Source organism: Falco peregrinus, chromosome 8 (genome assembly GCF_023634155.1).
Source record: "Falco peregrinus isolate bFalPer1 chromosome 8, bFalPer1.pri, whole genome shotgun sequence".
NCBI classification, from domain to species: Eukaryota; Metazoa; Chordata; class Aves; order Falconiformes; family Falconidae; genus Falco; species Falco peregrinus.
The window spans coordinates 62,420,747-62,441,986 of record NC_073728.1 but is presented as its reverse complement, the minus strand read 5'-3'; the positions used below and the strand labels follow the sequence as shown (position 1 = coordinate 62,441,986).

General features: G+C 38.3%; 1 protein-coding gene and 1 long non-coding RNA gene across 7 annotated transcripts in view; one reads left to right on the top strand and one right to left on the bottom strand.

The window, feature by feature from the left end:
* The window catches only part of SEC24A (SEC24 homolog A, COPII coat complex component), a 26,321-nt gene extending 7,111 nt beyond the window's left edge, over positions 1-19,210 (top strand). For 2 of the 3 annotated variants that reach the window (XM_055813138.1, XM_055813137.1), the window contains exons 3-23: positions 1,158-1,325; positions 3,001-3,078; positions 3,419-3,582; positions 4,198-4,370; positions 5,391-5,493; positions 6,319-6,445; positions 6,797-6,906; positions 7,510-7,622; positions 8,305-8,423; positions 9,020-9,075; positions 9,384-9,590; positions 9,930-10,050; positions 10,634-10,792; positions 11,312-11,485; positions 11,871-11,981; positions 12,360-12,535; positions 14,037-14,174; positions 14,881-14,985; positions 15,123-15,215; positions 15,709-15,812; positions 16,170-19,210. In XM_055813138.1, the coding sequence (XP_055669113.1) occupies positions 1,158-1,325; positions 3,001-3,078; positions 3,419-3,582; positions 4,198-4,370; positions 5,391-5,493; positions 6,319-6,445; positions 6,797-6,906; positions 7,510-7,622; positions 8,305-8,423; positions 9,020-9,075; positions 9,384-9,590; positions 9,930-10,050; positions 10,634-10,792; positions 11,312-11,485; positions 11,871-11,981; positions 12,360-12,535; positions 14,037-14,174; positions 14,881-14,985; positions 15,123-15,215; positions 15,709-15,812; positions 16,170-16,284 (2,714 nt within the window). In that variant the 3' untranslated portion in view covers positions 16,285-19,210. The remainder of the gene's footprint in view (positions 1-1,157; positions 1,326-3,000; positions 3,079-3,418; positions 3,583-4,197; positions 4,371-5,390; positions 5,494-6,318; positions 6,446-6,796; positions 6,907-7,509; positions 7,623-8,304; positions 8,424-9,019; positions 9,076-9,383; positions 9,591-9,929; positions 10,051-10,633; positions 10,793-11,311; positions 11,486-11,870; positions 11,982-12,359; positions 12,536-14,036; positions 14,175-14,880; positions 14,986-15,122; positions 15,216-15,708; positions 15,813-16,169) is intronic. The other variant, XR_008748611.1, reaches the window with a different exon arrangement.
* Positions 9,449-21,240, bottom strand: LOC114013676 (uncharacterized). 4 transcript variants are annotated; one of them, XR_003556787.2, is made up of 5 exons: positions 21,084-21,240; positions 15,360-15,481; positions 14,328-14,381; positions 14,121-14,213; positions 11,374-11,508 (listed from the first exon to the last, which is right to left on the bottom strand). It is a non-coding gene; the product is annotated as an uncharacterized LOC114013676 (long non-coding RNA). The 4 variants fall into 4 exon arrangements; XR_003556788.2 differs by lacking the exon at positions 14,328-14,381; XR_003556789.2 differs by lacking the exons at positions 11,374-11,508; positions 14,121-14,213; positions 14,328-14,381 and adding an exon at positions 9,449-9,582 and having other exon boundaries at positions 21,084-21,237.

The following is a 21,240-nucleotide window of genomic DNA, read 5'->3' as shown; positions in this document are numbered from 1 at the left end:
TAGTTTTTTGTAGAACAATGATCACTTTCAAAATCAATTTAGCTCATTTGGTGACCACGCTCGTTCTTAGAACAAAGGTCTGCCAGCTCCCTGCCTGCATGGCCAACTGTAGGCAGCCTCTTAGACACAGGATCTCTTCCAAGTTTTGTGATAGTGTTGCCTGCATATAGCAATTATTAATTAGTTTTGCAGTATAAAACGCTAAATGAACAAACAGATAACTTCACTGGATGTGATTTTATTTTTTTCTTGCTTTCTTCTTTCCTTGCTCCCTTAGATGTGACCTCACTGTGTTATGAACCTGCATATTTTGTGTAGTGGGGAATTCATCAGTATACTTTCATGTATGGCTTACAGGCTTCTGTTACATGTTGAGACCTGGTGGTACTGGACAATTTAGCCTTACCTTTTGAAAGGCTAACTTTTATATTAAAACACCATTGGTGTCTTCCTAGAGTTAAAGGGCAGTTATACTGGCCTCTGGAATAATAGGGAACAAAGGGGTAGAAGTGCACTTAGGGTTTGGCATTACTTGAAGGGAAACAATTTGGTTTCTAAATGTCTTGGCTTGAGAAAGTCCTAGAATTTTAAAATAGAAGCAATTAAGAACTTTCCTGTGACTTTTAGCGTGGAGGATTAAACATTTTGGAGCAAAACACTTCTCGCTTGTACAGCAAGTTTATTCAAACCGCACGTTGCTGATGCTTTCCCAAGTGAAATATTTCTCCTAAGTAATTTTAGTAGCTATAGAATCTATACGTTGCTGATTTGCATCAGATTACTGAAATGGAAGATGAGCATCCTGTCAAAAGGAATCTGTCCTAGTTCATTCATATGGGGCTGTACTATATGAAGTCTAGACTCAGTAATTGAAGTTGGGGTGCTTTCTTTATCTCTTGAAATTCTTACCAATAATAGCAACAAAAAGCTGAAAGAGATCATGGATAATAGCTACAGGGCCCCAGTATGAGAAAAGCATGACGAAACAATCTGAAGTTATGAAACTTTCTACAGGCATGTTAGGATTTATGAATCTCATGCTGTTTATCATTTGAATAAGAGGAATATTTAGAGTTTGATTTGTGTGTTTGCATAACAAAACATCTGTGACTTTTCCAGCTGGAATAAACTCCTCCTAAAAATTAATCTCCTTACAGGATCTGCACCTCCACCAGTGACTCAGCCTTTAACTCCACTCCACCCTCCTGCAAGGCCACCTTTAGGACCTCCTCCAGTTGGTGGTCCACCTTTAATTAGGCCATCAACACTGATAGCAGGACCACCTAATACACAGTCTCTGCTAAATTCAGCTGCAAATAGAGATGGTAAGAAATAATTTGCTCTTTTTATTGAACTTGAACACTGCAACTTACTTTAATATGCAACCTTTTCAGTCAAGTACACTGCTCTACTAGAGACTCAAATAATAAAATTGATATAACACAGCATAATTTTATCTGACAGGAGCAGGTAAGGACCTGGAAGAAAGTAAAATATTTCTTGTTGACAGTTGTTAATAAAATAAAAATAATGAGCGCTTCAAAACAGATTGCAGAGTGGTGTTTGATATGTCTGTCTCCCATAGTTGCCATCTCTTTTTTTTTTTTTATTATTATTATTTTTAGTGCTCTAAAGTAATGTTGAAATTGTGATTTCTTTGCATCCCTGACTGCTGTGCAGGACATAATCTGCGTATAACTTACTGTATCGTTTTATTCTGCAGGGAGAGCTAAAATGTGGACCCTGCAATTCCTTGTCAGTTTAATAGCTGTACCTTATTCTTCCCTTCTGTGTAAAATCACTGAAACGCATATGTTGGATTTGTTCATTTTCTGAGGGTAGTTACTAGAGGCTGTTAAGTGTCAGCTCTTGAAGGCAGATACCTGACCTTTTCTGTCTCCTGTGGGCCCTGCACAAATATGCAATCGCTGAAGAACTCATCAAGGCTCTGTACCAAACAGACACGCAGTTGGATTGCATTTAGTGCCTGTGGGGCCCACATGGGGCCATGTGGTAGTCAGCAGTTTAATTTTTACATATATAGTTCGTTCTGTCAAAGCTGTTAGTTCCTTGCATGTTAACATTGATGGTATCTTGTATGTGGTAGCTGTGCGAGTACAAGAATTCAGATTTAGCTTAGTTTTGAACATACGAAAAGCATTAGAAACTGCTTTTGCATAGAAAGTGTTTTCTTCATAATGAAGAGAAATATTTCCAGGGCCTTGGAGAGAGAGAAATGTTTAGTCTGTGAAGTAGGTTGACTGCTGCGTACTAGCAAAATTTAGCATACAATCTAAGTTCCTTTCCTTGGGTCATCTTTGAAGATTTTAATTATAATATAAAGTAATTTGAGTACCTACTTCTTAGCAACAGATAATTGGTTTTGTATATTTAGACATACTTAGCTTACAAAAAGCTGTCCTTTGGGAGCCCTCTCTCAGGTTCAAGGTTTCTCTTGTCTCTGCTGAAATTTGTATCTTGACTGGTATGTGACCGTATCAGAACTGTTGGTGTTTGGTGAGCAGTATTGGACCGTGTAAGTGAAGGGAATTTGGTGCTTCCAGGAATTGTCAGTGGAAAATGTTCTTCAGGGAACTCAGTACCTAAATTCCAGGGTACTTTGAACACTGCAGCTAACCTACAGACATTTCCTCTGATGAGGATACTGTGCTTTGTATCAGCTTGGAAGCTATGGCAAATACCTGGTCTGAAGTGGTCTTAAAAGATCATTCAACCAGAAGTATAGGAGCTCCTGTTCTCCTTGAAGAAAGATTGTAGGATTTTATGAATGGTCTTTGTGGTCATGTCAGCAGGGGAAGTGTGTGTGAGAAAAAGGCCAAGATGTATTTTTAATTCAGTTTCATCCTGGGACAGAAACAAAGTAGATTCAAACTATGCTATTCTTAATACTCATCCAGCAAGTAGGGTTTTTTCAGTTACCTCATTACAACTTCTTTAGTAGTCTGTGAACATTTTTACTGGGACTGTCTTTCTTAATAGGTGATGCTACATCTGCTGCCAGTGATGGGTCTGTGGTGCAAAACAGCTATGATGCAATAGAAGGTGGTGGTCTCATGGGTAAGGCTTTGGAATTAAAAATGCTTACTGTTACTTAACTTTTTTTTTTTTAAAGAAACTGGGAAAGACAAAATTCTAGACATTTATGTGCAAACATATATCCTTGGTTCAATGTGTGTCTTGAAACTAAATATGAAATTTGAAGCCTTGACAATTTGTGTGCCTTTGCCTGTAAGTATGGTAAAGCAGTTAAGAGCACTTTGTAAAACTGACAGCAGTTGTAGTTGTTTACACTTAGAAACTGAGTAACAACAAAAAGCCCTCCTGCTGTATTAATGCACAGAGCAAGCTGCGGTTCTTTAGCAGTTGATTCTAAGTATTTGTCTACTCCTGCCTCTAGCAACTCCACATCCCTCTTCTGCACCCCCAAATCCTAAGATGAATAGAAGTGTTGGGTATTCTTACCCTACCTTACCTCCAGGCTACCAAAATACTTCACCCGGAGCACCAGGAATGCAAGGATCTGCTTTGCAATATCCAGATGGATCAAAACATTTCCACCAGGTAAAGGTTGTCTGGTTTTTACTTCGGTATTACCTGTGGTGTGTGTGGCTAGAGGAAAGTGACGATAGGTGTGTGGTGTGCGTCTGTGGGATGCTGCTTCTGTGGCTGGCTGGTGTGCCGTTTGCTGAAGATGATAGATGTAGCCTGAAATGAATGCTTGTGCTGACACCTTGGTGCCAGTTTGGAAAAGCTGTGTGCCGGCTCTTTCTGAAGTGTTCTGGACTTGAGCCTGGTCCAAATATTTCTCTTAAAACGTCCAGCTGCTTCTGGCATGTTTTTCTTCCCTTGGGTTGCTATTGTTAGCTGAAGTATTTGGTTTTTTTCCTGAACTTTCAAAGCGAACTGACCAAGACTTTTGCCAGCTCAACCTCTGTATCTCAAGAGCTTTGTAGCAAATGTATGCTAATTTTTGCCTCTGTTATATGACATGCCCAAGTCCGAGTTTATGTAACAAGTAGTATATCTAAATATATCCTTGTAATAAAATGGCAGTTAATGCATAACAAAAAAGAAAACGAAGAAAAATTGGGGAAAAAATGATATTTGCTTTTTAAAAGAACTGTGGGTTTCATCCAAATAATTAGTGTTAATTTCTGAAATTTTGTTTCACTCTAGCCTGCCCTGGGTACTAATCACTTAACTGCATCTATGAGTAGCCTGAGCCTACAGCAAGAAGGATTAAGACCTGTGAATCTTCTTCAAGAAAGAAATATTCTTCCTACGACCCTCTTGAAGGCTCCTGTTCCAAACTTGCATGAAGACATCCAGAAGCTCAACTGTAATCCTGAGTAAGATTGTTTGCTATAATTCATCAAAATAAATAGAAGTATAAGTTCCTACTTGCACATAACTCTTCACAAAATTCCATATCTATTTCCATAATTTTGTGAGTATAAAACATTGAAAACTGGCTTCACTGTGTTAAGATAAAGGTGGTGAGTGGTTTAAACTTTGAAGTGAGGAAAATCATCTGTGTAGAAAGTGTGAGGAAAAATATGTTGCTTGTAATGCAGCTACAGACGGGTACAATGCAAAAACTTTACAATCTAGCTGGCTATGAGTATGATTGAGCAAAGATATAAAATAGGAGTTAACTCACTTCAGTGAGGTACACCAAAAAGATTGTGAATGCAGAAACATTAGCGACCTCTGTACTGAAAGTAACAACTTAAAGCAGAGTAAATGAAATGTCAAACCGGAGGCTGGCTGTTTGGTTGCTCAAGTAATCTCTCTGAGGAGACCAACCAAACTCTGTATAACCAGGTACTCCTGCTTTGCAACTTTTTTATGACAGATAAAGGAAATAACTGCGTCTTTGTGAAGTAGTTCATACGAGCAAGCTGGACTGGATCTGCAGAAGTAATGTGCATCTCTGCATTTTGTGGAAACCACTGAGTTCTGAAGTCTCTGAAAATGACTATGACATTGTTTATAGTTATAAATTTTAAGACAACTTTTTAAACTGCGCTGGTTCAGATTTGTGTGTAAGGCCACCTCAAAATGGTATTCCAGAATAACACTTGGTAGTGCAACTTTGAACATGGTTAGGCTTAACTTTGACTCCAGTGACTAAAATGACACTCTGTTCTGTGTAAAGAAAGTGTATAAAATAAGAACTCAATGTACGTACTCTGGGTCAAGCTCAGACTAAAAGGGAATGATTTGACAGAGGTGGAGAAGATCCTTTACCTAGAAACAGAAAGTCAACATCACCAGCTCTAGAAGAATATAAAGGATGCTCTGTACTACTGAAATCATCACTTTATTATCTGAAAGTCTCTGAAAATAACCCTTTGTCCTCCATGTAGGTTGTTCCGCTGTACCCTGACTAACATTCCTCAAACTCAGGCCTTACTGAATAAAGCCAAACTTCCTTTGGGGCTCCTGCTTCATCCTTTCAAAGACTTATCGGTATGACAAATATTCAAAACTTTAAATGCTGAAATATCAACCATGCCTTTACTAGAGTCCAGAGCTGGACGATGAATTATAAAAGAAGGGCAAGTATGTTGGCTAATCTTGGCCCAGAAAAAATGCCCTGGTAACTGACATTTCCCTGTTCCATACATATAATTCTAATTTTCCTGAGTTTTTTCTCTGTACCATTCTGAAACTTTCAAGCCCCCCTTCTTAATAAAAAAAACCCCACTCCCAAACCTCAAAACACCAGAAGATTAAAGACAGCACAGCACTTGGACTGTGACAGAAAGCAACAATACATTCCCGTATTGCTTAGATAGCTTTATCTTGTCACATACCAGTTATAGTTACTGATTTCCTATACCAAACCTAGTACGATTTCAAAACTTAATTAATTAACAAAGTTAAAGGGGTTTGGATGACCTCAGATGGTCAGGAGACTTTGAATTTAGCAGTGCCTCTTTTAAACATTGTTATTTTTCACATTTTGAGTAATTTTTAAAAGATAGGGGTTGTTTTCTGGTTGGTTTTTTTTTATCTGTATTGGGTGGGACTTGGTCTTAAACCATCAGTGTAAAATTCAAGACTTTAGAGGCTTGAAACAGAACCTACACAGTCAAATAGGTTGGAGCTCAGTTCCGACCAGTCATCTTGTTAAGGAATTGTACAAGGGGTGCTGTGAGGATGCAAAAATACTCCTTCCTTCAAAAAGTATGCTTTGACTAGCTAACCAGGAAGCACAGTGTAGATAATGTTGTTGCAGATAAGTAGCTGTAGTGTGGTGATGCTTTAAAACAGGAAGCTTTTCTTTTCCAGCAATTGCCAGTGGTCACTTCAAGTACTATTGTGAGATGCCGTTCCTGCCGGACATACATTAATCCTTTTGTCAGCTTTCTAGACCAAAGGAGATGGAAATGTAATTTGTGCTATAGAGTGAATGATGGTAGGTTTTAAATGTGTTTATTGCTTTAAATTGTTAAGGTTAAACTTTCCCACCTTGGCCTTTGAGATTGTAATATTGTTGGCCATATCAGTACTAGGGATCATTGTCAGTCATGCTGGGGCTGAGACATGAGAAACGTTTCCCATGAGCAAAGACAGTCAATTAATGAAGCGCAGCAAGTTTGATATGGTCTCCCAAGGTACCCTAGCAAGTGACAAAGTAGCTGTCTGACCTAGTGTAGTTCTCCAAAAAGTGTGGCCCAGTAAGCGCAAGAGAGTTGTTGTATTTGTTTTAAAATGTAGCACAGCTAATACTGGTGTTAAGTAGTAATATATAAACTTATCTGCATAGTTCCTGAAGAATTCATGTATAATCCTGTGACAAGAGTTTATGGAGAACCTCATAAAAGACCTGAAGTGCAGAATGCTACTATAGAGTTTATGGCTCCATCTGAATACATGGTAAGTCTTTATTTACTTCTAGTTATTCTCTCCCTTTGTTTTATTTCCAGAGGGAAGTCAGAAAAGGCTTTGTTATAGAGCAGGGGTCCTCAAACTTTTTAAACAGGGGGCCGGCACGCGGATGAAGTGGCAGGCAGTCATCTGCAGCTGCTTGGTTTCCCCCCCCCAACCCTTGGCTGAGGGGGTGGGAGGGGGTAGGCAGGGGGGTTCTGTAAATATTGGGGGCTGGATTGAGGACCCTGGGGGACCATATCCAGCCTGCGGGCCATAGTTTGAGGACCTCTGTTATAGAGGATGCTTTCCAGCTCAGTAGAACAGTTGCTGCCTCAAGGAGTGTATCTGAGAACTCCTGGGAAGAGCTTCAGGTAGTTCTTAGTTTCTAAACTTTTATGATGTCAAAGTTCTTCTGTGTTTAGAATATGTAGGTGTTTGTGGGTCTTCTGGAAGAAAACTATAATTCTAGAATTATCCAGTAAAAGACAAATGTATTCAGAAGTTTTAGCTATCGTGTGTGCTGTTTTTAATAGAGTTTAAACTTGCAGTGGAAGGAATAAACCCAGTCTAATAAATGTAATTTTGAAATTTAATCTTCTCTTTGTTCAGCTACGTCCACCTCAACCACCTGTGTACCTCTTTGTGTTTGATGTCTCTCATAATGCAATAGAGACAGGATACTTGAATACAGTCTGCCAGACCTTGTTGGACAATCTTGACTTGTAAGTACCTTTTTCTTAGAATCTCCTGTTTTTGTTCCTCTTGCGAAACCTGCAGTAGACATAAACATGCCAGGACTTCCTGTCTAGAAGAGAAGTTTCCTAGTGTTGGCTGGCAACGGCCAATGTTGTATTAAATGTAGCGTAAAGCCGTAGTCTTTTGCCCATCACAGCTGCACTGATATAAAAGGTAATTATGAGGCTTGTTTCTGAGTCTGTCTCCTTCCTATCTGCTTCACCAGTCCCAAAAAGGAATAAACATAATGTTTATGATGTCTTTTGAACTGTATTTTTGAACAGCTGAAATTGAGGTAAGTACTTGCTGAAAGGAATGCATACATCCAATAAACTTTTCATAAAATACATGCTGTTTGAACTTACATAAATGCTGCTTGGTACTTTGCAGCTTGTTTCTTTGTTTTCTTCCATTTCTTATTACCCTTTCAAAAAAATCTTTGAGTGTCTGCTAGGTGACTCTACTGTGCGCTTCTTTTTTGGTTTTGGTTGATTGGTTGGTTGGTTGGGTTTTTTTCTCCAAAATGACTTAAGCTGTTGCACTGTAGCCGTTAAGCTAACGACTTGGTAACAACCTTGGACAGGTGCAGTGGATGTTTAAAAAAAAAAAAAAAAAAAGCCTGCAGAAATGAAATTTCATCTTGCTGAACACCATATGTCTCATTTTTAGGCTTCCTGGGAACACTAGAACAAAAATAGGCTTCATAACATTTGACAGCACAATCCATTTCTACAGTCTTCAGGAAGGTCTCTCTCAGCCTCAGATGCTTATAGTTTCAGATATTGAAGGTATGGAGAAATACATTTTGTGATTAGTATCTACTAATGACTGCTGATTTTGACAGCCTTTTAACAAAATACATCTGGTGGGAGTTCCTAGTCAGATCATTAGTCTCTCTGGTAATGGTTTTAGAAGTGGCATATGTCTGTGTGTGTGTTTGTCAAGCCCCTGATGTCTGAGCAATGCTGTGGCTGTTTATGACTTAAAAGATGAAGACAGCCGTCCTAACTTGTAGCTTAATTTGTACAATTATCTAGAGTTCTCTCATGATCCCAAATACTGATGCTTGGTAAATCTCTGGATTCTGTGGTGACTGATGCTTAATCCTTGTTCTTCTGCCTTTACTTTCAAGTCACCTTTCACTCTCCGCTATGTGTTTTTATTTAATAGTCTTGATTATCCTTCAGCGCTGTTGACTGCTACTCTAACATAGCATTCTAGCCACGGGTATGAGAAAAAAGAAATCCACACAGTTTATTCTTAAATGGGTTTACGCACTGATCCTGTGTTCTTTTCTCAATAGGTATAATGGTTGGCAAATGCAGTTGTGGGGGGAAGCTTGATGTGTTTTTAAAAATAACAAATACTCTTTTTTTCCTTCTAGATGTATTTATACCAATGCCAGAAAACTTACTAGTAAATTTAAATGAAAATAAAGAGGTAAGAACTACCTTAAATCATTAGTGATATTCACATAGTTTGGAATATGCTTGATAATTTCTGGATTTTGTTCATATTCATTTACACCTACAGTTTAAATGTAGAGTTTGAAAAGAGGTCTTTTAATTTATCTACATGACTATACTTTTGCTAAGCTGAAACAAGACAATCCTTGACTTTTGCTATGGCTTTTTCTTTATCCTTAATATTAGAGGTGTTAATACATGTTTATGGATGTTCAGCAGTCAGTTCTATAAAGAAAACTCTGAAGACTCCTAGTTTTAATACTTTTGTTTTCTCAATTGTAGCTAATTCAAGATCTGTTGAAGACCTTGCCACAGATGTTTACCAAGTCCCTGGAAACTCAGAGTGCCCTGGGGCCTGCATTACAGGCTGCCTTTAAACTGATGTCCCCCACTGGAGGTAGAATCTCAGTCTTCCAGACACAGCTTCCATCTGTGGGAATGGGAGCACTGAAGTCACGAGAAGAGCCAAACCAAAGAGCATCTGCAAAGGTTAGCAAAGCAAAAAAGGTTGAGAGAACTGATTACCTTGTGCTGTACGTGCAGGTGGTTCTAGAATTGCCTGTTCTGGGTTAATTTTGTGGTTCTTTTGTTGAGCTAGACTTCCTTTCTTGAAAGTAGCAGAAAGAACAAAAAGTAACCCAAAACCCTCCCACTTTAAACACAGATTAAATATCTGATTTTTTTTTTTTAAGAAATCACTGTAATCTGTGACGGAGAATCAATTATTAGTGTCCATGAAAACAGGCAGTAAATGTGTTAATCAGTTTGAATTTCCATTGTATTTTGTAATACTCCATTGTATTTTGTAATACTCCATTGTATTAATAGGACATACATCTGACACCATCAACTGATTTTTACAAGAAGTTAGCCTTGGACTGCTCAGGACAACAGGTTGCAGTGGATTTATTTCTTCTTAGTGGACAATATTCTGACTTGGCTTCTCTGGGTAAGTCATATTAAGCTGTTTTGGGGCATGTAACACTCCTGGCAAATATACAGAATCTACATTAACATTTAGTATATGAACCTGATTTGAATTAATCTAGTGTATTAAGATGCAAATTCGTCCTTGATAAGCAGTGATAGTGAATGGACTGTAAACTTTCTGTCCTTCCTGATTTAACCCAGCTGGTTTCATATTCTCCCTTAGTGAATCAGGATTCTTGTGGTCCTGGTATAAGTGGCTAAAATGCTTCCCTTTTATGCCTTTTAACCATTGGTGTAAACATCTTTAAAGTAAGCTTTGTTAGCATTTTAATTATTTTTGTCCACATAATCCAACTTTCAAGTGACAAAGTACCTGTAATTTCAGGTCAAGGTGAAATTATTTCACACCTGAAACTACATACATACTTGAACACATAGTTGTGTTACATCTGTGTTTATGTATGCAGGTCTATAACTGTAACAGAGCTATTTGCAGGTTTGAACAGTTTAATAATTAAAGGGAATATTACATTCAACTGGTATATTTAAAGACCACAGCTGCAACTGTCTGCACTCACCAATTTATGTTTGTTTTGTTTCAGGTTGTATATCGAGGTATTCTGCAGGTAGTGTCTATTACTACCAGTCTTACCATCATAATCACAACCCTGTCCAGGTGGAGAAATTACAAAAGGAACTGAAACGATATTTAACTAGAAAGATTGGCTTTGAGGCTGTGATGAGGATAAGATGCACCAAAGGTTTGAACACTTTTTTTTTTTTTTTTTTTTTACAGGGGGGCAGAGGGCAAGTGGGCGTTTGCTGTTATTTGGGAATGTTTTGATTGTTTTGACTGTTATATAAGCCTAAATGGCTAACAGACAAAGATTAGAAAAGTAAAATTCAGTATCGGGAGTCAGACCATTTATTAAGGACTGTTTGCAGTATCTTCATTGGCATGCCACCTCTTTTTTACAGTAGTTAAAACTGGACTGCTATTTCAACAAAATTTCCAACAAGGGACTGGTTTTTATAGTCTAGAGACTTACTACTATTCTGCATTGATTTGACTTCCAAATGCCAGCTTTCTGCTAGGCTTTGTGCATTCTATGGATTAGTTGTCTGGGATATTTACCTTTCCCGAAGATACTTGATTTCATTGAGAAGGATCTTAATGTTCTGATACAGAGCCATCTAACAGTGACAGCAGATGTGTAAACAGTGTCTGTAGTTCATGACTACAAAAATAAAATCGATTCAATACGATGCTTATCTTGTAGGTCTTTCCATTCATACTTTCCATGGGAACTTCTTCGTACGATCTACAGACTTGTTGTCATTACCCAATGTTAACCCAGATGCAGGATATGCTGTGCAAATGTCAGTAGAAGAGAGTCTTACTGATATGCAGGTTGTTTCTTTTCAGTCAGCTCTCCTGTACACATCCAGCAAAGGTAAGGTACACGGGCAGTGTCACCTGCATCAACAGCACGGTATTTGGATGAGTCTTTTTGTGTCCATTTATCAGCCGCAATTCAGTTGCAGTAACTTACACAAACTGTTTTATCTAATATCAAGATCACAGCTGTGATGTGTTACTTTGTTGTTTCTTCCAGACCAAGAAGTTTCTTGGGAAACTTAGTTCTGCTCTGAAAATAGGTAGACTTAACCCAGAAACTGAGAACTAACAGTTTTTAAAAGCTACTGGAAATAGCCTGGTTCACCACTTGCATGATGATCTTATTTAATTTTTTTGCTATTGAGTAAACAGTGGCATTTCTCATATTGTTTCATAAAACAAGAGTTATGTTTGGAGACTACGGTTTTCTTTTCTTACAGGTGAAAGACGAATTCGTGTCCACACTATGTGCTTACCTGTTGTAACGACACTGAGTGATGTCTACCTAGGGGCAGATGTACAAGCCATCACGGGGCTGTTAGCCAATATGGGTAAGCATGATAAGAGCTTGTTTGGATATGGATGGATGATATCCCTAAATCTCTGGGCAGTAATCCCCTGGGAAGTAACATTAGAAGAAAAGATTCTCATTGAGTGCTTTCTTAGTTGCAAACCTAAGAGTTCGGGTTTTTCCTTTTGATGCTTGGCTTCCTATCAGTATAGTTATGTAGTCACCTGGAGTTAGTCTTTGGTGCATCATCATAAGACCCTGGCTTTTTTAATTAATCACGTGACACTTCCTCTATAGTGTAGTAAAAGCATATTAAAATGTATGGAAGTATGTGTTAAAATGAGAAAAGTTAACACGTGACTGTATTCCTACCAAGGGAGAAAAAGTCTCTTACTTGAGCTTTGTACTCTCTTTTTAGCTGTGGACCGATCGGTTTCTGCTACCTTGAGTGATGCTCGGGATGCCCTGGTCAACGCAGTGATAGATTCTTTATCTGCTTATCGTTCATCAGTCCTAAGCATTCAACAGCCTGGTCTCATGGCCCCCTACTCACTACGGCTCTTCCCACTTTATGTACTGGCACTCTTAAAACAGGTAAGAGTTAAAAGGAAGCTGTGCAAAAGGATGATTGTCTGTCTGGCATGTCAAGCTGAAGTAAAAGGACATTTCTTTGATATACAGAATAGCATCAGTCTTCTCTTTCAGTGTTCTTGTAGGACTCAAAATTGAGAAGTTGCTTGATGTAGGCCATTTAATAAAACCAGCCTCCCTCCGGTTTGCTATTAGATTACTGAGATATTTTACAGATTTGGGAACAGCTCTTCTGGCACAGATAGATAAAAGTTCTCTCAAGATAACAATTCCATTTCTCTGCACCCCAGAATTTGATGACTTGAAAGGTCAATGTAGAAAAAAGCCTATTTAATTGTTTCTTAGGCCTGGGTAGACAACATATGATCTTAGAGGTGGTGAATATGTGGTTTTGTCTTTGAATCTGTTATGTTATGAAAAATTGAGGGATTTAGAGAATTTTGTGGAGCAAATGTATCAGGGTAATGGGCCTTATGCCCTTGCCTGCAGAGGAGAGCAACAGGAGATAGAGATGATGTTTAAAGAATATCACTGTGGAGAATTGATCTAGTTGAGAAGTGGGAGTTTGGAAGTGTGTGTAAGAACAAAAGTGTACATGTTTTAAGCAAAGGAATAGGAAAATAAAGATACTGACTAGTCTAGAGAATGTGGTAGGGTACTGGTAGAGTGTTTTTTCAGGGATCTAACTTTTGTGCGTTTCTGGAAATGTCGATCCACACAGCTGTTCTGTCTGGATTAAAAGAGAGCTAGCTGGCTGGCAAAGTAGCAGTTGGCTGGCTGTTGTTGCAAAAGATTTAAAGCATTTCACAATATTTGCTCAGTTAAGTATTTTTTGATTGGTTGTTCCTGAACTGATATTAGAAGTAACTTTAAGTGTTGATAAGCTGGCTTTTTGTTCTCTCTAGAATTTTCTGATTCGTACCTCTTGATAAGGAATTAGCCAGCATGTTGCTACTAGCATGTTCATGCTGACATTAGAGCTTTTTCATGTAGAAGACTTTACATGCGTTTGACCCAATCAAGTGGGAGGAGCAAGCCCTTGTTTGTTATAGCTGATTTTTCTTGTCCCAACAAGCCAGGACTATATATCTTTATTATAAACCCAGAATTACCTAAAATTCTGTACATTAAAGACAATTGTAAACTGCTCCACTATTTTATTCTTTTAAATTCCAGCAAGTAGCATTTTTGAGGGGTATGTTAGAAGAGACATATTTCAAGGTGCTTTCATCTCAGCTGTAGTGGTCACTAGAAAGGATTGATGGTGCAAGGTCACGGTTAATTCTAGAGCCCAGAAATGGGAATAAGGAGACTTGTATGATTTGTATGTGAAACACCGAAGACAACAATAGAAAAGTAAAATAGCAGTGGTGAAATACCATACCATGAGAAAATACTTCTGGCTTATCTCTAAGACTTAAGTAAAATAACAATAGATGGTGTGCTAAATTCAGCTTATCTCACTTCACTTTAATGGTCAAATTAAATGCCTGATTGTTTGCAGAAAGCATTTCAAACTGGGACAAACACACGTTTAGATGAACGCATTTTTACCATGTGTCAAGTGAAAAACCAGCCCCTTGTTTACCTCATGCTTATGACACATCCCAGTCTGTACAGAGTTGATAATCTCACAGATGAGGTGAGTATTTGCATTGCTACGTGGTCTGTTCTTCTGATCCTAAAGATGTGTGCAATGTGAAAATAAATTTGTGTTAAAAATCTCACAAGTTTTCCATGTTGAAACTGTGTAGGTAAAATTTACTGTTTCATGTTTTCCCATTATTGTACTTACGCATTTGTTATTTGGGACTGGATTGATGAACTCTGGAGAGAAGTTGTGCTCTGGCTATGGATGGATGGGGAAGATTTTTTTTTTTAACTTCACTTTTTGCCTTGTGTCATTATCTTGCACTATAAATCACGTGTACATAAAGACAGTATAACAGTTTAACTTTTTGTCCCTCTGTAGCTTCCTTTAAATGTCAAAGTAGTTCTGTGAACAGTGAGAGAATGTTTATGCAAGAGCCTGTGTAATTTTAGAAATCACATCATCTGTACATAAGAAATCTGATATTCAAGTTCTAGAACTAATTAAGATTAAGCTGATTAAGTATACCCTCTCTAAATAAAATAAAAATATATAAATAAAATTATAAAACAAATGTTAACAATTAAATGTATACATAAATAAATTATACACTTGAAGTAGTCTTGAATCTGAGGAAAAGGGCCCAGCTTCAGTATTCAGCATAATATGTCTTATTCTTATTTAGCCTTCTGTTCTTGGGCCTGTTCCCATGCATCAAGATGTGAACCACTGTTTTTCTTCTTGCTTTTTCCTTTAGGGGGCTCTTAACATAAATGATAGAACTATACCTCAGCCTCCCATTCTCCAGCTGTCAGTGGAGAAGTTGAGTAGGGATGGTGCTTACCTTATGGATGCCGGCTCTGTAAGTGTGGTGGTGGTGATTGTAAAAAGTATCCAAATTTATTTGGCACGTTCTTTCTGAGAACTCAGAATGCATAGGAGACCGCTGGGATGTGGTTTTGCATCAGATTAATGGTGTTATTGCTGGGTATCTTTCAGGTAATGTTTCTGTGGATTGGGAAGAACTGTGGGCAAAGCTTTATCAGCCAAGTTCTTGGAGTTCCAAATTATGGCTCAATACCACAGAATATGGTACGTGCTTGCCTTGCTGTATACCAGTCATACAGTGCTGCCAGAATATTATTTTCACAAGAACTAAATACCACTATTCAAATATTAGTCCTTTAGTTGTTATTCACTATAAATCCAGATTCAAAGAAAGAAATAATTTGTTACCTCTCTTGGAGTTTCTCCAGGTTTAAACTTTATAAATATTCCCATGAAAACACAGTAAGGAGAGGCTGGCAATGACTAAGTTTCTCAGAACTGCAGTGGGTTAGTGTGAAATCCTTTGGTTTCTACAACAAAGCACATATTGATCACAGCTCAGTAATCGCCATTCTGATAGCCACTGCTGATACCAGTTTAGTGCACTTGGCTGTTTCAAGCCCTAAGCATCACAAAACATATCTGGCTTGAGTTTCCTTTATACCTGATTAGGATAGAGTTGGGCTATTTAAATTTTTTTTTTTATGTTTTCCTGAAAGATAACCTGTATGTATTAATGATACCCTTTGCCTCTTAGACACACCTCCCAGAACTTGAAACTGCAGAGTCCATCAGAACAATAGCTTTCATTTCTTGGCTGAGGGAACAGAGACCATTCTTTCCTATACTATATATAATAAAGTAAGTGTTTTTAAGTCTTTGTGCTTCTTTTAGGGACCCCTTAACAATACATATTTGGATATCTTATCCTGAACTTTCTTAATGGAAATTTTAGTAATTGTGCATGCTGTGCCTAATGGATTTGACAACAGAGATGAAATGTCACAGGACAATCCTTAGTTAATGTCAGATAAATGAAGTAAATGCTGATAATGCACTTGTTAGGATTAATCACAAGGGCTATCTGAGATCCTCTTTTCATATGTCCTTAAGCTCTTGAAATATCTTGCCACTTGACCTGTAACTTTATTAATGCATTGCACTGTAGAACTTGGCAAATGTTTATTTCACTCAAACATTTGTATTTTCATTTTTAAGGGATGACAGTCCATTGAAACCAAGTTTTCTGCAAAATATGATTGAAGACAGAACAGAATCAGCCTTATCATACTATGAATTCCTCCTTCATATACAGCAGCAAGTGAATAAATGAAACACTAGTGTTTGGCTCTCTTCTTTAAGGAAAGATTTTGCAGTAAAGAACGATTGTGCTTGTAATATCTTCATTAAATCTGTGGCCTGAGGCAGTTGATGAGAAGTTCTCACTGTGATTTCAACGAACTAAAGCAAATAAAGGACCACATCTGAGAATCAAATGTGCAACTACATAATATTGTACCTTAAAAAAAAAATTATCAAACTGTTGGAACTGGTTGAGCACCTTTAATTTGCTGCAAATCATGTTTTTACTGTAAGTACTTGCAGCATGAAGTACATTTACAAAGGCAATACTGAAAAGGTGAAATACATTTTGTAAAATAAAGAGTTCTTTGTTGTTCAAAATGTATATTTCCGTAACTCTTTGCATTATTCTTTTTTTGCTGCTAGATATAAAACCTCACAATACTGATCACGATTTGCAGGGAAATTCATTCTAAGTGCATCCAGTGATTACAGACAGAGCATCTCAGTGTTCAACTTAATGCTTAAAGTAGCAATGAAACAACTGTTCATTGTGAAACGAACAAATACCTATGAAGCGTAGAATCCAGTGCTTGGATTGGATTATGGCTAATAGGACTAAAGGTAAGCTTAACCTGGACAAGATGGTCGAATTTGTTAAAGCTTTTAATAAGTCAGTATTCTAATTAAAAAATAGGGAGGGGCAGGCCCTATATGAGACACATTTTGAAAAGTCAGTGTCTGAGTCAGCAGCAAAAGTAGACTTAGGTAGATGGCAAGCTTTGTTTTTCTTCAGTAGAAGGAATAATTTCAGTTTCTGTTTGTGAATGGCATGGGAGGGGAAGGGCAAGGAAGGTTATCTCTGATTTTGTGGTTTACGTTTAGTAGACTTGGCTCTTGTTTACATTAACTGAATGTTAGGCCCCTAAAATCTAGTGTGTTTCTGAGGTGAGTTTGTATGACAGCACTTCAAACCTAATGTTTTGAGACAACATTGAATACACCAATGTTAAAATTGGAAAAGAAATAATTTTTCCAAAGACAAAAAAATTATATTGCATTTGAAGATATGTTTATGGTTTGAGACACACTTGAAGCTTTCAAAATTATTTTTTTTACTGCAGCTGTGTAATGAGCCTAGGTCCAAAGCCAGTGTGCACCATTAATAAAAGCTTTAAATATACTCTCAGATCCCTGCCAGAGCTACAGATGGAAATTGACATTGGACTTGAAGTGAAAATTTATATACAAAAATATTTAAATCAGTGAATTGATAATTGTTCTGTTTTGAAGTTTAAGCTATCACCGATAGCTACAAATGTAAAGAGTATTTAAGTTACAGTATCTGTGTGCCTATGGAAGTGTTTCACATGGAAAGATCTTGGGTTTGCTTTTTTGTTTAATAGTGGTAAACTTAAAAGGTCAAAATCTACTTCCTGGGGCAAGTAACTTGAACATGTAAAACACCTATAAATGGTGTTTCAGTGACACAAATGTCAAAGGACATCATAGTGTAATCATTTGCTACCATTTCGGGCTGTAGCTGCACGTGATTGTCAGGAGCTGCCTTACTTCAGGGGAGGAGTTTCTTTGGGGAAATTGTTCTTGCTGCTTAAGCACAAAAAGCTAATGTTCAGAACAATGTCTAAAGTAGCATGAAAAGATTATTATAGAACCAGTTTAAGCTTCCCTGTCTGCTGTCTCCATAGCAAACAGGAGTATATTTACTTGAACAGCTTTTCAGAGAATTGCACACTTTCTAGTCATAGTGAAGAGGTTTTTTAAGTTTTGACAGTCTGATTTTTTTTAATGTTTTTTTTTCCTGGGGAAAGGGGTGTCTTCATTTAAATCATAAACGGAAGCTATGCACTAGCATAGGTTCTGGCTTAAAACTTGTGGTTTGGGTATATTATCACTCAGATATTGAAAATCATCCTTGCATCTAACACCACACCCAAAGTCTGTTTCTTACTATGACTATTTTGCTACTATATCCCTTTTTTAAAAAAAAAAGAACAAACATAAATGTTGGAGATGGCTTCATTGCTTTATGTATACCAAACTAATGGGTAAAGATGTTGGTCTTTGTGGCATTTAACAACTTTGAATTGGAGTCCCTAATTTTTACAGAGCAAAACATTACAAACAAGAATCAGATGAACCCTCTTGGAGTTCTCTTCACTTCAGAAGAAATTCTGTATTGAATTTTTTTAGTTTATTCCCTCACAGTGGGAAAGGCCTGCTGATTCACCTTGTACTGCTGTAAGGGCAACACAGGACAGATGAACAAACTACCTATGATTTGTCATTTTTACCTGGATGCTGAAGATGAACTGCAAAAATAGGCAAGAGTGACTCTGGTATTTAGATCTCAGTATGACAACTCTACCACTGCAAATGTACTCTATTTTTCTAGTTGAAGATTTTTTTTTTTTTAAACTATTTCTTTATCTGACACATTAGTGTTCAGTCAACATTGTTACCATCCATTTTACTTTGCTTTCATTATTGTTTTTAATTTAATATATTTGAATCTAACTCCATGTAGACTGTGTTGCAATAACTAGAATGATTCACTTTTATTTAGAATTAATTTCTTAACGGAATTTAATCAAAGATGCAGAATGGCTGTTAAGTAAGGGACCATTAAATGTGATTTTAAGGTTCTGTTTACTATTATGGATGTAATCCTTATAGTAAATTTAATTTTGTAAAGTAGTGTACAATATTGTAATATTAAATCTTTGTTTTCTGAACTCAAACACTTGATCTTCAGGATAAAGTTATAAATCTTCCCCCCTTCTGAATTTGAGACAGGATTTACTTGTCCTCCTTTTTACAGTTTGTAATTTTCACTGTTTTATTCCTGTAAAAAGTCATTTGTAACACATGCAAATGCTTATTTTATCTGTGCTAATTTATCAGATTTGGCTACTCAATAAAATTAATTGAAAGAACTCCTGCAAGTCCATCACTCCTTTCTTATAAAAATAACTTGAATACTGTATTTGATCCATTGAGATCAATACCATGTACCAATGAATGATAAATTCTACTTTTAGCTAAACCCTAATATTTAGATGGTACAAACTGAGAGGGAATTTGAGAAAATTAATTTTCTTCTGTCACTGGCATTTTTTGTCCCTTCAGAGCATCTCTGTCAGCACTGTTACTCTGCTATGGGGTTTGTTCCTCCAGTAAGCCCACAGTAGTGCTGTACCCCACCGTGTGGTACCCCACCATCTGGCTGGAAGTTGAGCTCCAGAGCCAGCTGACATTCATTGATGGTTGGAATTTAGTCTTCAGCAGTGTTCCCAAGGTGGTGATCAATTTCATTGTAGGTAATCCTATATCTTTATTTAACATGCTATTCTTTCAACACCTCTTTGTAATAAACGTTCCATTTTATGCTTGCCAGTTTTTTTATGAGCCGTCATCACTGCTGCTTCTGGTTCATCATACATAAGTTAATGCATGAGCTTGGTACTTTGACCTCTATATTTAACAGTTTTTGAATACAGAATTCTATCATTCTGTAAATCATTTAGTATTGTAGAAATATTAACTGGACTTGTCAGCATAAAGTTTTTCTCCAATACATGTAACAATCTGCCCTGCTGCTGCTGAATTTCACCACTCCAGCTGTGGCTGTGCAACTGACAGGCAGCCATTCTGGCACTGGTCTTTGGAACTCAAGTGCAGGGTCTCGAAGCCAAGTCCTGCTTCTAATTGAAGTGCCGGTGGCGCAGTCTGTGTGTTAAGGTGTGCAAGTTGTCCTGTCAAGGATGGTGAAGGTAATTAGTCTGAAGTATTGATGGGAAGTGTCCATGTCAGTGTCTTCCTTTGGTTTGGCTTTCAGGTACTTTTGCCGTGTGGGTTAGCTATGTGAATGCCAAGTTAAGGAAAGACTACTGTGGCCCAGTTCTACCGCTTTTTGCCAAGCAAGCAGAGGTGACTGACTTCTTCTTGTACATAAATATGAATATTATGCCAACTGTATCTTGCTAGAAAGAACCAAAGGTGCTCCCTGTTTTATAATGTACCTGTGGAATCATGGAGAGGTCCTTGTTCCCTTGGTTTTTTCCTCTGTATGCATAGTCAGTCCCTTCAGTTGCTTAGTGTATTAACAGCAGCATGGTGACACTGCACTGGGAGTGTGATTTGGGAATGTGACCTGTGCAGCCTAACCGTCCCGAGAGGCATTTCCCTGCGTGTGTATCCCTTTCATGGACACACAAAAACACTGCTTGCTGGCACTCCAATAGACAGCATACTCCCTTCCCTCGTTCGGAGCGTGGCTGAGATGACAAATTAGCTTCTTAAATCCAGCTGCACAGCAGCAGCACAGCAGCACTCAAAGATTTTCTAACAGACAACCTCAAAAACCCAGCACTGGGCTCCCTCAGCACCGATCCGTTCTGGCCGAGGAGTGTGACAATGGTGTGCTGGAAACTGAACAGCGCTGTAAGCCTCGCCTGCTCCATACCCTGATGTTCTGCTGCTTTTGTATGATCATGATTAAACGGCTGTTGAAAGCGTGAGGTAAATACTCCTTTGGTGAGAAGTGTGAACGTTCACTTACCGTACCGCTTGAAGCTTCTACGCAACACACTGCTTTCGCCTCTCCGTGTGGTAAGGAGAACATCACCACCCTGTACTGGATTTTATATTGCATTGCCGAGCACATTTCCCTCACTGAAGGCGAGGTGGACCGGCCGGCTTCACCGACACCAGACCTCCAAGCAAACTAAGCGCGGGGCCGGCCGCCGCCGGAGCGGGGGGGCACGGCACGGCGGTCCGCTTTCCTCACAGGCATGCACAGACCCTTACCCTGGCTGAAGATGTCGGTCAGGCTCCCGTCAGCGCGGCGTCTCCCCCGCCGCCACCTCAGCCCCGCCGGGCCGGCACCGCCCCGCCGCCATCGCCCCCTCACAGCGCTGACCCCATCGCCTCCCGCGCCGGGATGTCACTTCCGAGGCGGGAGCGG